This window comes from Eucalyptus grandis, chromosome 6 (assembly GCF_016545825.1).
Source record: "Eucalyptus grandis isolate ANBG69807.140 chromosome 6, ASM1654582v1, whole genome shotgun sequence".
NCBI classification, from domain to species: Eukaryota; Viridiplantae; Streptophyta; class Magnoliopsida; order Myrtales; family Myrtaceae; genus Eucalyptus; species Eucalyptus grandis.
The window spans coordinates 49,948,029-49,961,854 of record NC_052617.1 but is presented as its reverse complement, the minus strand read 5'-3'; the positions used below and the strand labels follow the sequence as shown (position 1 = coordinate 49,961,854).

At 42.7% G+C, this 13,826-nt stretch overlaps 2 protein-coding genes across 2 annotated transcripts; one reads left to right on the top strand and one right to left on the bottom strand.

Moving 5' to 3' along the window:
* Positions 1–368: 368 nt before the first annotated feature.
* LOC104450514 (nitrate regulatory gene2 protein) lies at positions 369–5,976 on the top strand. Its single transcript, XM_010065101.3, is given in 7 exon segments — positions 369–847; positions 1,186–1,702; positions 1,705–1,960; positions 1,963–2,805; positions 2,944–3,158; positions 3,678–3,901; positions 4,655–5,976. Coding segments are annotated over 6 exon segments (2,769 nt in total). The 5' UTR covers positions 369–847; positions 1,186–1,261; the 3' UTR covers positions 5,445–5,976.
* Positions 5,977–7,475: 1,499 nt separating this feature from the next.
* LOC104450513 (two-component response regulator ORR9) lies at positions 7,476–9,843 on the bottom strand (the record flags this gene model as incomplete). Its single annotated transcript, XM_010065100.3, has 5 exons — positions 7,476–8,091; positions 8,226–8,293; positions 8,539–8,616; positions 9,461–9,606; positions 9,738–9,843. Coding segments are annotated over 5 exons (708 nt in total), but the record flags the coding sequence as incomplete, so codon positions are not given.
* Positions 9,844–13,826: the final 3,983 nt, after the last annotated feature.

The window sequence follows — 13,826 nt, the reverse complement described above, 5'->3', positions numbered from 1 at the left end:
AAGTACGGTGACGTCGTCTTCAGTTCGTCGACACGGACTACGTGACGTGCGACCATCACTCCCCAATGCCCCTGAAATTTAGGGAAAATTACAATGTTTTGTCTTGAGATAAGCGGCGTGCTCGAAAGAAAGCGAAAGGCATCCATCAACGTCAGAGGGCCTTGAGAAGGGGGACACGTGGACGGAGATCGCGCCCTCGATTTTAGCGGATGCTGGCATGCAAGGACCGCGTGCCCTCGAACAGACGAGAATCAGTCGCGGGAAAAAAAATGGAAACTACGGGTAAAAAAAGAAGGGAAGGCGGGGGGCGGAAATTCGCAGTATCGAAAAGTCAATAATAATAATGACCCGTCGAGCCCGTTACCGATGGCGGGTTCCACGAGCCTTCTTCTGCTCCCCCTCCTCTGCAACTCTTTCTCTCTCTCTCTCTCTATTCAGAAGAGGAAAGAGAAAGATAACATATATTTTCTCGGGTGTTCTCCAATCGGGTACCTTGCCGCGTCCGAGAGAGAAGAGAGAGAGAGAGAGAGAGAGAGAGGGAGAAGATCGACGAGGGGAAGGGGAAGGGGGAGGAGGGAGACCAGATCTCTGTAAGCGTCGCGGATCTCCATGGCTTTCTTTATTACTTGTCGCCCACTCATCCTCCGCCTCGTGGATCGCTAGACATCGCCCCCGCGATTCGCTCGCCAGCGGCAGCAGTCGGCGACAGGACCTTCTATTCGTCTCGAGCGCGACCCGCTTCAGCGTCGGCATTATTCAAATTGCCGCGACCTCGACCGCGATCTCTCTCGTTCATCCTCTCTTTCTCTGCATGGACGGTCAGCACTCGACCTTCGCGGCTTCAACGGTCAGATTCCGAGTCCCTCGACGAGTCTTTCCCTCCCCTTCCCTCTCTCTCTCTCTCTTCCCCTGCTTCTGTCAAATCGACATTAATTGCTGACGATGCTGCGTCGCTAGTTGGTCGCGGAATGCGAGGAATTCATACATATGTGTGGATGTCCGTTTGTGTATAAATGCGCCCGCGCGTGCAGGGAGCAGAGGCTCTGCTTCTCTGTCTCTCTCTGTCTCGCTCTCGCTCTAGGGTTTTGATTGTTTCCGCGCCTGCGCCATTGCATCAGGCTTCGACCTCCGAGCCGATTCGCCATGCTTTCCCTGACTCCTCGATTACGGTTCCGGTGCGCGCAGGGACGGACACGATGACCGGAGGAGGAGCGGGAATCGCCGTGGAGCGCAGCGGATTAGGGTTCCTGAGGTGGAGGTCATGGGGTGTGGAGGTTCCAAGATCGACGATCTCCCTCTCGTGACGCTGTGCAGGGAGCGGAAGGAGCTGATCAGGGCGGCGGCGTACCACCGCTACGCCCTCGCGGAGGCCCACGTCTCGTACTTCCAATCCCTGGCCACCGTCGGCGAGGCCCTGCGGAAGTTCGTGGAGGAAGAGATCGTGGTTGGGCCGAGTCATTCGGGCTCTTCTCCTGGCTCTCCGGTGCTCACATTGCCTTCGGATGAGAGGAAGCGTGCGAAGCATTCAGACAAGGCCAAGAACTCATCCTCTTCAGCTTCGATTTCTCATTCAGGTTTGCGTAATTCGCCCGAGGAAGGCGATTCTCACCTGCCATTGTCGTCTGTTTCGGATTCTGATTCCGAACTGAGCCCCTCTTCCGGGCACATTCACATACACGAGAGCCCTGAGGGGAAGAGGAAATCGGCCCTGATCCTGGCGCTTCCTCTCCATATCCTTATGGTTATAATTACCCATACCCATATCCACAGCCGGATCAGTATGCATATCCACGACCCGGGCAGTACCCATATCCGTACCCTGCACCGTACGGTTATCCGCCGGGTGAGGGGGACGACTGGAATACGAGAGCAGAGCAGAGTGGTTCCCAGACTCGTGTCTATTACATGAAAAAGGCGCCTACTCGTATGAAATCAGTGGTTTTTGAGGAGCCTGAGAGGTACTCTATGAGGAGAATGCTCCATGGGCGGATTCCGGGTACGGGTATTCAAATTACTCCGGTTATGCGAGTGGTGGCTTTTATGGCTATCCATCTATGGGAGCGCCGGATAATGCTTATGGCGCAGATAGAGAGAAGCCGTCGCCGCCGCAGCAGCCACCTCCTGCTCCTCCTTCTCCTCCCAATGTGTCTGCTTGGGATTTTTTGAATGTTTTTGAGACATATGATAATGGCTATGCGACTTATGTTCCGAAGGGAAATTATGGGTATGGATCGACAACAAGTAGCCCAGATTCAAAGGAGGTGAGGGAGAGGGAGGGGATTCCGGATTTGGAAGATGAAACTGAGACCGAGATGGTGAAGGGGATTTACAAGGGAAGGAAGAAACTTGGTGAGGAAACGAATCGAAATAGGAATTTTGGCGAAGGTACTTCAAGAGGAGTGCCGGCACAAAAGAGGGAGGAAATTTCCAGAGATATTCCATCTCAAAGGGGTGAGGAAAGTGCGAAAGCAATACCTTCCCCTGATCACAAAAGCTCGGGATTCATCCCGAAAAACAAGGCTAAAAGTAGTAGTTCTGATACTATTGTGTCCCCAAGCTCTCCAGAGGATTATTCTAGGAAGAAGGGAGTCAGTTTTGAAGTGGAGGAGACCTCCACACCGGATCTCGATTCCTCCAAGCTGAGTAGCTTAACCACTCTGTCAGCCCATGGTACGAGAGACCTTCAGGATGCTGTAAGAGATATCAAGGATGAATTTGAGTCTGCCTTTGGCTACGGGAAGGAGGTGGCTGCATTGCTTCAGGTGGGAAGGTTGCCTTATGAGTCTAAGGGAACCCAACTCAAAGGTAGCACTTTTTATCCTTTTACATTTCAAGGAAAGCTGTGATTTCTTTAGCTGTTTTCTTTGGTAGGTGCAGTTATATGTGGCTTTACTGATACTGTCCACTTACTGCATGATCGAAACTTATGCTTGTGTTTGACAGTGATCTTTTCGAGAATTATGTATCTGGTGGCACCTTCCATGCTATCTTCACACTCTTCCTCAAGGCAATCTCCACGAGTAAGTTCAAGGAGAATGAAAATGGCACCAGCATATATTGAGGATCCTGGCAAGGACTTCAACTTGAACTCAGGGAACATTTCATCAACACTCGATCAACTTTATGCATGGGAGAAAAAACTATATAGAGAAGTTAAGGTATGAATATCATTCACAATGGACTACATCTGTTTTCTCTCCTCTAATGAGAATTCATAAATAAGTTTGCTGCATGTTTCATAGACATGCCACGGAAAGCTTTTTATGAGAAGATGGTGTGCATTCAAGTGATCCATTAACATATGAATCTATTTGTTTATACCATAGAAAGCTCTATAGCCAATAGACACCTGTTAATGATAACATGTTTATCATTGTAAACATGAACTTTGAATACCAAGGAAAGTCCTGAGTTTTTTTCAATTGGTTAGCTGTAGGCATTCTACTGCCTCATTTGTTTGATGCAGAAGGCTTTATAAGAGCTCTTCAAATATTACCATCAAAACAGGTGTAATCATTCGAGATTTCACAGCCCTTCATCTCATTTATTTTCTTCTGGTTTTAATGTTACTTTGCCCAGAACATCAAATTGGGATTGAGGTGTTGTTACTCTGCTTCATCACCTTTCGACTTCCTTGGTTTCTCTAGAATTTTTATAACACGGGCCTTCTTGATTAGGATGAGGAAAAGCTACGAGTTGTTTATCAAAAGAAGTGCAATAAACTAAAAATTCTTGATGACCGTGGAGCCGAATCTAGTAAGATAGATGCTACTGAGGGGTCAATAAGGAAGTTGCATACCAAAATTGATGTTTGCATCAGAACGGTAGATGCAATATCAAGCAGGATACACAAGTTGAGGGATGAGGAGTTGCAGCCCCAATTGACTGAACTGATTTGTGGGTATGTCTTCTCTTAATTTATGTAGTTTATTTTTTTGGGAAGCCCCAAATACCATAATTTGCTTAGTGTTTTTTAAAGGATTTTAAATGGCAATTTCTTTTTGTGGTGGGTCCTTATATTTTTGGTGGATAGGAGTTTTAGGCATGCAATTATTTTATCAGTTTTCATCTTCAGTATAGTGGGATTCTTTCACCTCTTTCTGTTATGGGGATGATTATAGGTTAAAACGAGCTTGGAACCAGAATGTACAGATATCTTGCTTGTTCTTTAACAGACTAAAGCCATTAGAGTGTTCTGTTTTTTCCTTATTTCTTTTCCTTTTTTTTTTTTTTTTTGTTGGGGGGAGGAATGGTGATGTTGTTGTCCATTGCATGAATTAAAGCTCTGATGAAATATTAGCTATGGAATGGTACGTCCTGGACTTAATTAGCAGTCATGGAATTTTTCTTAAATTGGTAAAGCTTTTGATGATGGTCAACCTACTCCCTGCCAAGTCAAAGTTATTTGGTCATTGTGCATTCCACGTTAAACTCTGTTTGATGACAAATCTCAGAATGGAAAACTTGCTCTCTGATATCTGAAGCTTGAGAAATTCTCCAAGGCCCGCTTGCTTTTATTTGTCTTCCTTAGGCATGAATTAGAAAAAGAAAAAAAGAAATAAAAAAGAACTTTTGAATGACTTGTACTACACTGGTAGAAAAAAGATTTCACAGCACTTTCTATGTACGATTAATAGAAGACGTACCTTTTCAGATTAATTAGGATGTGGAGGTCCATGCTGAAATGCCACCAAAAACAATTCCAAGCCATAATGGAAAGCAAAGTTCGTGTTCTCAAAGCTAACACCAGTTCCCGAGGAGAGTCCAGTTTGAGAGCTACTGTGGAACTCGAGATAGAGCTTCTAAATTGGAGCAGCTGCTTTAATCGGTGGGTAAATGCTCAGAAATCATACGTTGAATCTTTGAACGGGTGGCTTTTGAGGTGTATTGACCGGAAACCTGAAGTAACTGCAGATGGAGTTGCCCCTTTTTCGCCAAGCAGAATGGGGGCTCCCCCAGTTTTTGTTATATGCAATGATTGGTTCCAGTCAATAGAAAGAATTTCACAAAAGAGGGTAAACCATGCAATGCGTGATTTTGCTTCAAGAATCCATGAGTTATGGGAAAGACAGGATGAGGAACAACGCCAAAGGACCAGAGCAGAACAAATTTCTAAGGATTTTGAGAAGCAGCTTAGAATCTTACGCATGGAGAGAGGGAAGCTAGAGCACGAACAGGATACATTCTCTGAAAGAACTGCAGTGTCGAAGTTTCCATCTGAAAGTGGTGTTTCACATCTGGATGATCTAAAGGTTGACTTGGATTCAATAAGAAAGAGATTGGAAGAAGAGAGAGCTAGGCATAAAGAGACGATGAACTCAGTTGATGATGTAGCCTCGAATAGTCTGCAAGCAGGTCTAGTCCCAATTTTTGAAACTTTGGGGCATTTCACTTCAGAGGTTTTGAAAGGCTACGAACAGGTCAGGCTTTCAAAGGTTGTTTAAGAGTTCATGTTTCATTCAGTGAGCAGCATTCTACTCTGGAGCAAGAAATCCCGCCTGCTATATGTACAGTTATCATTGTGCAGTTGCCTAGACCATGATTACGCGACCAGAGGGTAGACAGTTTTAAGATTAGTTAAGTTAATAGCGGATAGGCAGAATAGAAGTGATATACAGGCACTAGTGACGGTGTCTAGAAGAAACTCGTGTTAGATATTAATCTCTCTAGCTCCTGATTCTCCTAGACTACTTATTAGTCTATCAGTTAGGTAGCAGAGGAAATCTGTACAGTAATTCATTCTTTTGTTGATTCATTGTTGGTGCGGTGGATGTATTTTGTAGTCTAGGAGTGAACTCCCAGCATATGGAAGGGAAATCGTTGCTGGACAGGGGTGTGGATATGCTCAATTTTGACCGATGTATTTCATCATTGTCGACACATTCGCCCCTCGACTACCCCCCAGTCTCTCTGACTCACCCGAGGCTTTTATCTTGGTGATGTGAATCTTTTGATTTCAGTTACATATTTTATTTAGCTGCGTTTATTTTCTATTTGGATACTGTGACATTCCGTTGACGTGGAAATTTTCAGTCGCAGGGGAACGGAATTCATCCTTCAGAGATTTGCATCCTCGTACATGTCGATTTTTTGCATCCTTCATAGCATTGCATCCTCGCATTGCATTTTCATAGTTTGCACTCGTGCGTGTCGATTATTGATTTGAGCTGCTCTCAATACTCAGATATCTCCATTCTACTGTCATTTGATCTCTTTTCTTGTCTATGAATCACGTGGATTGCCGGTAGATTCCATTATTAGTCGGCTGAGTGCAAACGGAGTGATACGGGTACAGCAAAAAAAAAAAAAAAAAATGGAAGTGATTATTTATGAATTTTTTCTTTTAGATTATAGTATAATGATAATGGGGCTTTTGGGATGCTAACTGAGGTATCACAATTGATTTAGCTTCACAATTCAAATCCCTAGAACTACTTTGAAGCCACATCACAGCATGGTCGGAGTTAATTTTTTGGGGACGAATTGTACTTCAGAAGCCATCAATGATTCTCCAGCTTCATAGAAATGGAATTACATTTCCACTTTCATAGGAAGATAGCTTGCGCGATTCGCTTGAAGACACTTATTTTGGTCTCGAGCTGAGCTGTTGCGCGATTCACTTGAAGATAGCTTGTGCGAATCACTTGAAGACCCTTATTTTGTTCTGGGAACGACAAATATTTGCCAAACGATACGATTGCAATTAGCAACGGCAGTGGCTTCCTCGGAGAGTGCCCGAGCAAAAGCCGCTGCATAATAGAGAGAGAGAGAGAGATGGCGACAGGTAGGGGCTGAGTTGCAAATTAGAGATGCATCCAGTTTTATTAGAGGGACTACATTGCAAAGTTGGGTGTTGCAGGGCTGAGTACCACTCAAAAGCCGCGATTCCTACACTGCCGAGCAACTAAGAAATAGACCACTCTTGAAAGGGCATTTTCCTACCTTACCTAAAACTCCCGGGGAGAATGGGCACAAGCGGTTAGTACTGTTCACAGAAGCTCCTAATCACCATTCACCATGGATTCAGATCCTGTAAATAGTTATATTTTGTCATGGAGAAATAGTATAATCACTATAAATAAGTTTTAAACTTATTGCATTTTTTTCAATTTAGTTTTAAACCTTTTAATGGGATCATTTAGTATTAAAGCTTTTCAAAATAGTGTCAATTCAATTCATCTAATAAATTTATGCCGAAAATCTCTAATGTGAATATTGGTTATTTTATGTGACATGATTGACAATTTTTTTTTTCTCTTTCTTTTTCTTCCTTGATTAGACACAATGGCAGCAAGGGCGACCGCTCTTGAACCATGGAATAGGTGTTTTTCTTTCATGACTTTGTGTGTTGAAAACTTTATGAACAATTGCTTGACCCTTACTAGTAACTCCTCTTCCAATTAATTTCTAATCAATTTTTTGTGACTAGCTAACAACAATAGTTAGATGCGAATGACACATTCAGTTCACTAAGGTAAACAAAAACGTTGTCCTTAAGTAGAGTCTACACATGGGAGTTAATTACCAATTGGTAAAATCTAAACAACAAAATGAAAATAGTAGGGAAAACAACAAAATAATAATCTCTTTCTGATCAGAAACATCAGGCTTTCCATTGCGGAGACTTTTAAAACTGAACTTTTCCTTCCTTTTCTTTCCTCTCAAGAACACAGTAACCAATAAAAGGAACATATGTAATGGACAAGGACATGTGATGCTATTAGTCTAGTGGAGTTCCCAACTGGCAAACATCTCGGCGAGGACACATGGCGCACTTTCAATCAGCCGATTAGTTCTTGATTCTTATTATACACCACTGCCAATCCTTTGATTTTGGGTCTTCTATCGGTTGGCTCAGCAGACATTGCCTTCCTCTTGGCAACATTATTGGTATTAGAGTTGCACTTATTGGTGTTGTCCTCTCCGTAATTTCTCGTCTCGATCTCATCATCTTCACTGTCGTCTATGCCGTCACCTTTGATGTCTTCACAAGGGTTATTGAGAGACTTCAGAATGTATGGCTGAAGCTTCTCTAGATCTGACAGCTGGACTGGTTTCAACAGGAACTCATCTGCTCCTCCTTCCAAGCACCTGTGATCGGCAAGATATTAGACATAACTGTAAAGTATCGACTATGCTAAAGAAGCATTCTTTTAATTGACCTAAGGTTAAAAGAGGTATAAAGCGGTGCGACTTTTGCTTTTTCGCAGCAGAAAGCAACTCACATGTTGATTCTTGAAGGCACATTCTCTGATGACATGACCACAACCGGCACATCTTTCCAGTAAGATCCCTGAGGAAGTACCCGAGATTTTCAGCTAAAAGTCCAGTCACGAATTCTAATTTTTGTGCTCATTTTTTCCCCGTCACCTCTTTTTAATCCATCATCCCTACTCAATCATTAATCAGTTGTAAGCATGGACGAATTGCTATTGTCAAATGCATAATCCCTTCTCAAATTCAAACAACTGATCAAGCACAGAGAGAGAGAGAGAGAGAGAGAGAGAAGGGTGAAGACGCGTGATTAAGTGGTTTGACCTTGACTCGTCTCAGCAAATCATAGCCGCTCATCCCGGGCATACAGAAGTCTGTCATGATCAAGTTGACTTTTGTCCCCTGCGCATATAGATCAGAATCATTAATCATGATCATGCCTCCACGTGTCAAAATGTAAATAAGGCAAAGAGACAAAAACTTCTGGACATGTGCGTGTGATGAATTCTAAACCAGTGTAATGAGAGAAATTAGGTCTATGTTTTCCCATGGTGTACATGTAAAGAGAAAGAACAGTCTATAAGAGGAAAAGGATGAAATAATCTGAAGTCCATACGTGTAGACAGGAGTAATCTTTCTTTTGCTAGGTAAAAAACGCATGGCGAGGCGGGTCCCCATGTGACCGAACCCAAAGTTTGGTGAGAATCGCATGTGATATATGAAATCCCAATGTATGCATACAATAATGTGTTTAAGGTATAGGCCCTTCACAATTACTGAACTTGGGTACACTGGACAATTGATCAGACGTATATCAGAAGTCTCAGGATTGCATGCTGAAACAACTCTCTTCCCCGACGGAATGGAATGGAAACCGTTACTTTTTAGGAACTGTTGGAGTTATTTGAACCGAGGCAAATTCGTGTTTTGATGCTATAAATTTTTTTTGGCATGCATAAGATTGAAACCAGCATAAAGAAGTTCTGATCTTATAAACATTGTCAATAGCCATTGTTCTACGTAATCCACTTGTTGGCGGAGTTTTCGCCTGTTGAGGATATATGATTGAACTTGTTCAAATAGATTAAATCAGTATCCGATGGCGTGAGTTGTACAAGTTACTCACCACACAAAGACACTGAAAAACGGCATGGCCTAAGGAGTTGAGCTCAGGCGTGTTCTTTTCACTGCATGTAATTGGAGAGAGAGAGAGAGAGAGAGAGAAACTGGATTCAATTAATCTCACCTCTTGTAGTGATGGCTGCAACAGAGAAGAAGAAGCAGAAGCAGCAGCACTGGAATTATCAAACCCATCCTGGGCATGTAGATTGGTGTGATCATCAAGCAAGCCCAGATACCTCAGCGCCTTGTCCCCAGAATCCACACATGTCACTGCCATTTGCAAACACGCAGACATAAATATTTAAGGGTCTTATTGAACTCTTCAAAGCAAAAGGAAAAAAGAAATGCCACAAATTGTGGAAACTAAGGATATTCGATATCCTAAGTTTTTTGATGGTCACCTTCGTAGGATGAGTCCTTGAGGAGCCTCTCCAAGAGCTTCCTCTCCACATGGCTGTCGTCCACTGCTAGCACGTGGAAATGCTGCCCCCTACTTCTTCTTGCTTCTTATCTCCTCCTCCTCCTCCTCCTCCTCCTCCTCCTTCCGGTAGCTGCTGTTGCTGTTGGGTGTCTTCAACATCTGATGTTAGCTCCATATAGAAGTCTTACTGATGAGTTAATCGCACAACAATAAAAGGAGGTTGAAACTCCAAGGAGGGACTGTTAGAATTTGCTGTTCTGGCAGATCAGGACCACTCCCGTGACCGGGGTCAGATATTGCTGTGACTGACCCTTTTTATATGGCCATTGAGAGAGAGATGGTGGTGGTGGTGGTGGTGGTGGTGGTGGTGGTGGTGATCCTGTGTGTGGCTGTTCCGTAGGTTGCACATAAGAAGTAGTTGAGAAGCAACTGTTTGTTGCGGGAGAGATGGTCTGTGCTTTTCTTTTCTGCTTGTGATCTCCCTCGCTAGATTCTCTCCCTCTTAAGTCCCCCTTTTGGTACAACCACTTGCGATCTCTCTCTCTCTCTCTCTCTCTCTCTCTCTCTCATTGGATTGGATTTTGTTTGATTGCCAAGGAAAATCCCAAGATCTTTGTTCCCACTTTTGTCATAATTGGGATGTGGCCGGGTTGGTTTTTAAGAAAAAATAAAGGCTTTGAATTTCGCGAGTAGATTCGGATAAAAGACTTTGACAACTTACGAAAGCGTGCTCAGCTCGCTAACCTAATTTCTAGGTACCCCCCTATTGAACTTCTCATTGTTACGACACTGCAAAAGTTTGATGAACCCGGGCCAACCTGAACGTATGTTTTGTGTACTTTGAAAGTCAATCCAGAAACCAAACCAACTGTTCTCGTATACCACGAAACTCCTTTTAAATCTATCGTGGGAATTTAGATATTGGAGTCAGATTAGTTTTTGGCTTTGAGGTGGGGTCGATAATTATGAAGTAATCTCCTCTAATCTGCTCTTGCTTTGCTAAAACTGGGCTAGGGCAAGAGGTGCCCACTGATGGATACTGTTCAGACGGTGCACCTGTTTTGGAATGAATAGTGGTTGGGCTACTCCTCCCCTTTTCCTAAAGAAAAACTCTCTTTTTTTTTTAGCTCCAACCCCACATGCAAACTCGTTATGATTATTGTATTTCAGCAAGTGCAGAAAAGGGTCGACATGCAATAATGCGAAACAATAGAAAAGTGTCGCACAGCAAAACAAAAGTTTTTGATAGTTACGGAAAACAAAAAGGAATTAGCTCTAGATCTGTTTAAATGGGTCATCTATGCGTATGCTCCTGTGGGAGAATCTTAGAAGGGCATTTTGGTTGTTATAAGTAGTCTCTGGGGTTTTCATTTCTCTTAAACTCGTCCCGTAGTGTATACGAACAGGTGCAATATTCATTTCCGCACATGCGATTTCGAGATCAGGATACTTTCCTCATGCAAGCGTTTTGTAAAGCCGAAAGTGCACATGTATGACTTGAACTTTGGAGTAAATGGGTAAATTGGGCAAGATGTACAGTAGTCATATGATGATGCCCCCCTCTAAATGCATAGGGCTGACAATACAAAGGAAAAGTTGAAATAGTATTGCCGCGAGGCTATAAAATATTTGGCTAAAACTCTAATAGATTATGTCAAAGCTTGGACTTTCATCTTCTTCTAATAAAAAAGGACAATAATATATGCAAGCAAGAAGATAAGAATTTCATTCACTATGTCTCTTTCAATTATTAAGGTTAAGGGAAAATGTCAAGCAGGGTAAATCACTCATTTAGATATGGTTTTAAATGTCTAGCCACCAAACCAAGGGGTCTATGAGATTCTTGGTGGCTTACGTAATTATTGGATGCCGACCTATCAGATCCATTGGTCAAATTGTAGATCTTTGCAGTATCTCGTTCCTTGATCATATTGTCTGACCACGGTTTACCTTGCTTGATATTAGGCACACCCACTTTCCCCTCTCTCTTCTATTTTCTGATATGGCCACTTTCCATTCTCGGAAATTCATAAAAGGTGCTCAATGAACACGGTCGCTTATGCCACAAAATTAGATACGTTTCCATCAGTGTACACACAAATCACAGTACATAATATACGAAAAATCTATGATATTCACCTGTGCAGTTATTTTTTTATATGTATTGACAGGATATCTTACCATTGAATAAACTTATGAACTAATGTCATCGATCGATCAAACAAACCACCAATCAATATCGGATTTAATTATCGCCTTTGTCTCCTCAATTAATTTTTGAGATCTCTTCTGATAAGGTTTTCCTTGGCCACTTTACCGAATCTTTACATATTGACAAAGACGATATGAAACGGCATAATGAAGGCCTCAATGATATTATCACTTTTGTGGAAATAAGATGCGTATACATAATGGACAAACAAATCACGATACGAAACATATGATGTAACGATCAAGATATCTTACTATCAAACCAGCCCATGTGCTGATCTCGTCGATTGATTAGATAGATAACTAACCGGCATTAGATCTTAAAATCACCTTCGTTTCATCAATTAAATTCCGAGATCTGCTCTGATAAGATTTCTCACTTGGCCACTTTGTCGAATCTCTATACGCAACAAAAGATTGATCGGAGGCAGCTCAACGAAGACCTTATTAAAGAGAGGCCTCCCTACCTTGCCCAAAAAAAGGGAGAGAAAGAGGGAGAGGGAAGATTGCAAAGGAAAGCAAATTGCTCCCCACCGGTCTCAATTTGCCAAAAGAAACAATTAAAGGCAGGGGAAAAGACTAAAAACCCTAATTCCGGGGCAAACAAAATCTTGCGTGACTCCCGCATAATTAAAAGACTTTTTCAGTACCGAAAAGGGCAAAACCGGTGGGGGACCACCGGACCATCCGACCCGACCGCAACGTACGCAAAAAGACATTCGAATCATCGGATGTGTATTTGGCACCAAGTGAATCTCGGTGCGATTTATAGTGAAAGGGGGGACATGAAATGAATAAGGTTTGCGTGGTTTTGGCCCCCGTGGGCCCCCCCTCCAATATTTTCTAAATCTTTCGTGGGCCCATTCCTCTCGCCTTCCTTCCAAATCTCCCCCACACCAAAAAAAAAAAAAAAAAAAAAAAAAAAAGAGAGAAATTCGGAATCTTTTCTCGTACGCGAATGGAGCGTGGGAGAGAGCCGGCTAAAAAAAAGAAAAGAAAAAAAATGGATAGAAAGTCGTAAAATTAATCATGATAGTGCAAATGAATTTTAAAATTTTCAAAAAATTACAATTAATCCTGCAACTTATCATAAAAATACAATTGGATTTTTAAATTTTCAGAAAGTATAGATAAGTCCAAAAACTTGTTGAATTTGTCCAATCAAATTCTTTTATTGATTACCCTTTATAAATATTTTAGAACTTGATTACATTTTTGTTACTAACCATATGACTTAAATTTGAAAACTTGATTGCATTATCGCAATAAGATTTATGACTAAATTGCATTTTTTTGAAAATTTTAAAACTCGATTATATCTTCGTGATAAGTTTTAAATCTTTTAATGTACTTGTTTTCGAGGAAGAAAAAGATAGTCATATCGGCTCAGTCTCACATGCTGCTCGACCAATTGAATTTCGCAAGACCGTACAAATTAGCACGTAATTTCACAAAAACCGAGGGCGACATATCTTCATCGATCATGCCGTGTGATCAAACTTTAGCCTATTGATGCAATGATGGGACGAGTCCGCACGGCCCGTTCCTTTCGATATCGGTCAAGACTCAAGACTAAAGTGGAAAGTCGCTCTCGCCGGCGTGGTTCGGAGCTCTTTAATGAAAATCCCTTCTTCTTTTCTTTCTCATCCACCACCAGCGAGAGAGAGAGAGAGAGACGGGGAGGGGACGAGGGGGGGTCCCGCCAGCTTTGCCTGCCACGTGTTGCGATCACATGGGGGCGTACGTCATGATGCCGGGGCGCGCGCGCGCAGAGGAACAGCGGACAGCATCGTGGACGTACATCGGCCGTCTGATCGCATCACGTCCAACGTAGGAATGATGCTTCCTCTTTTCTTTT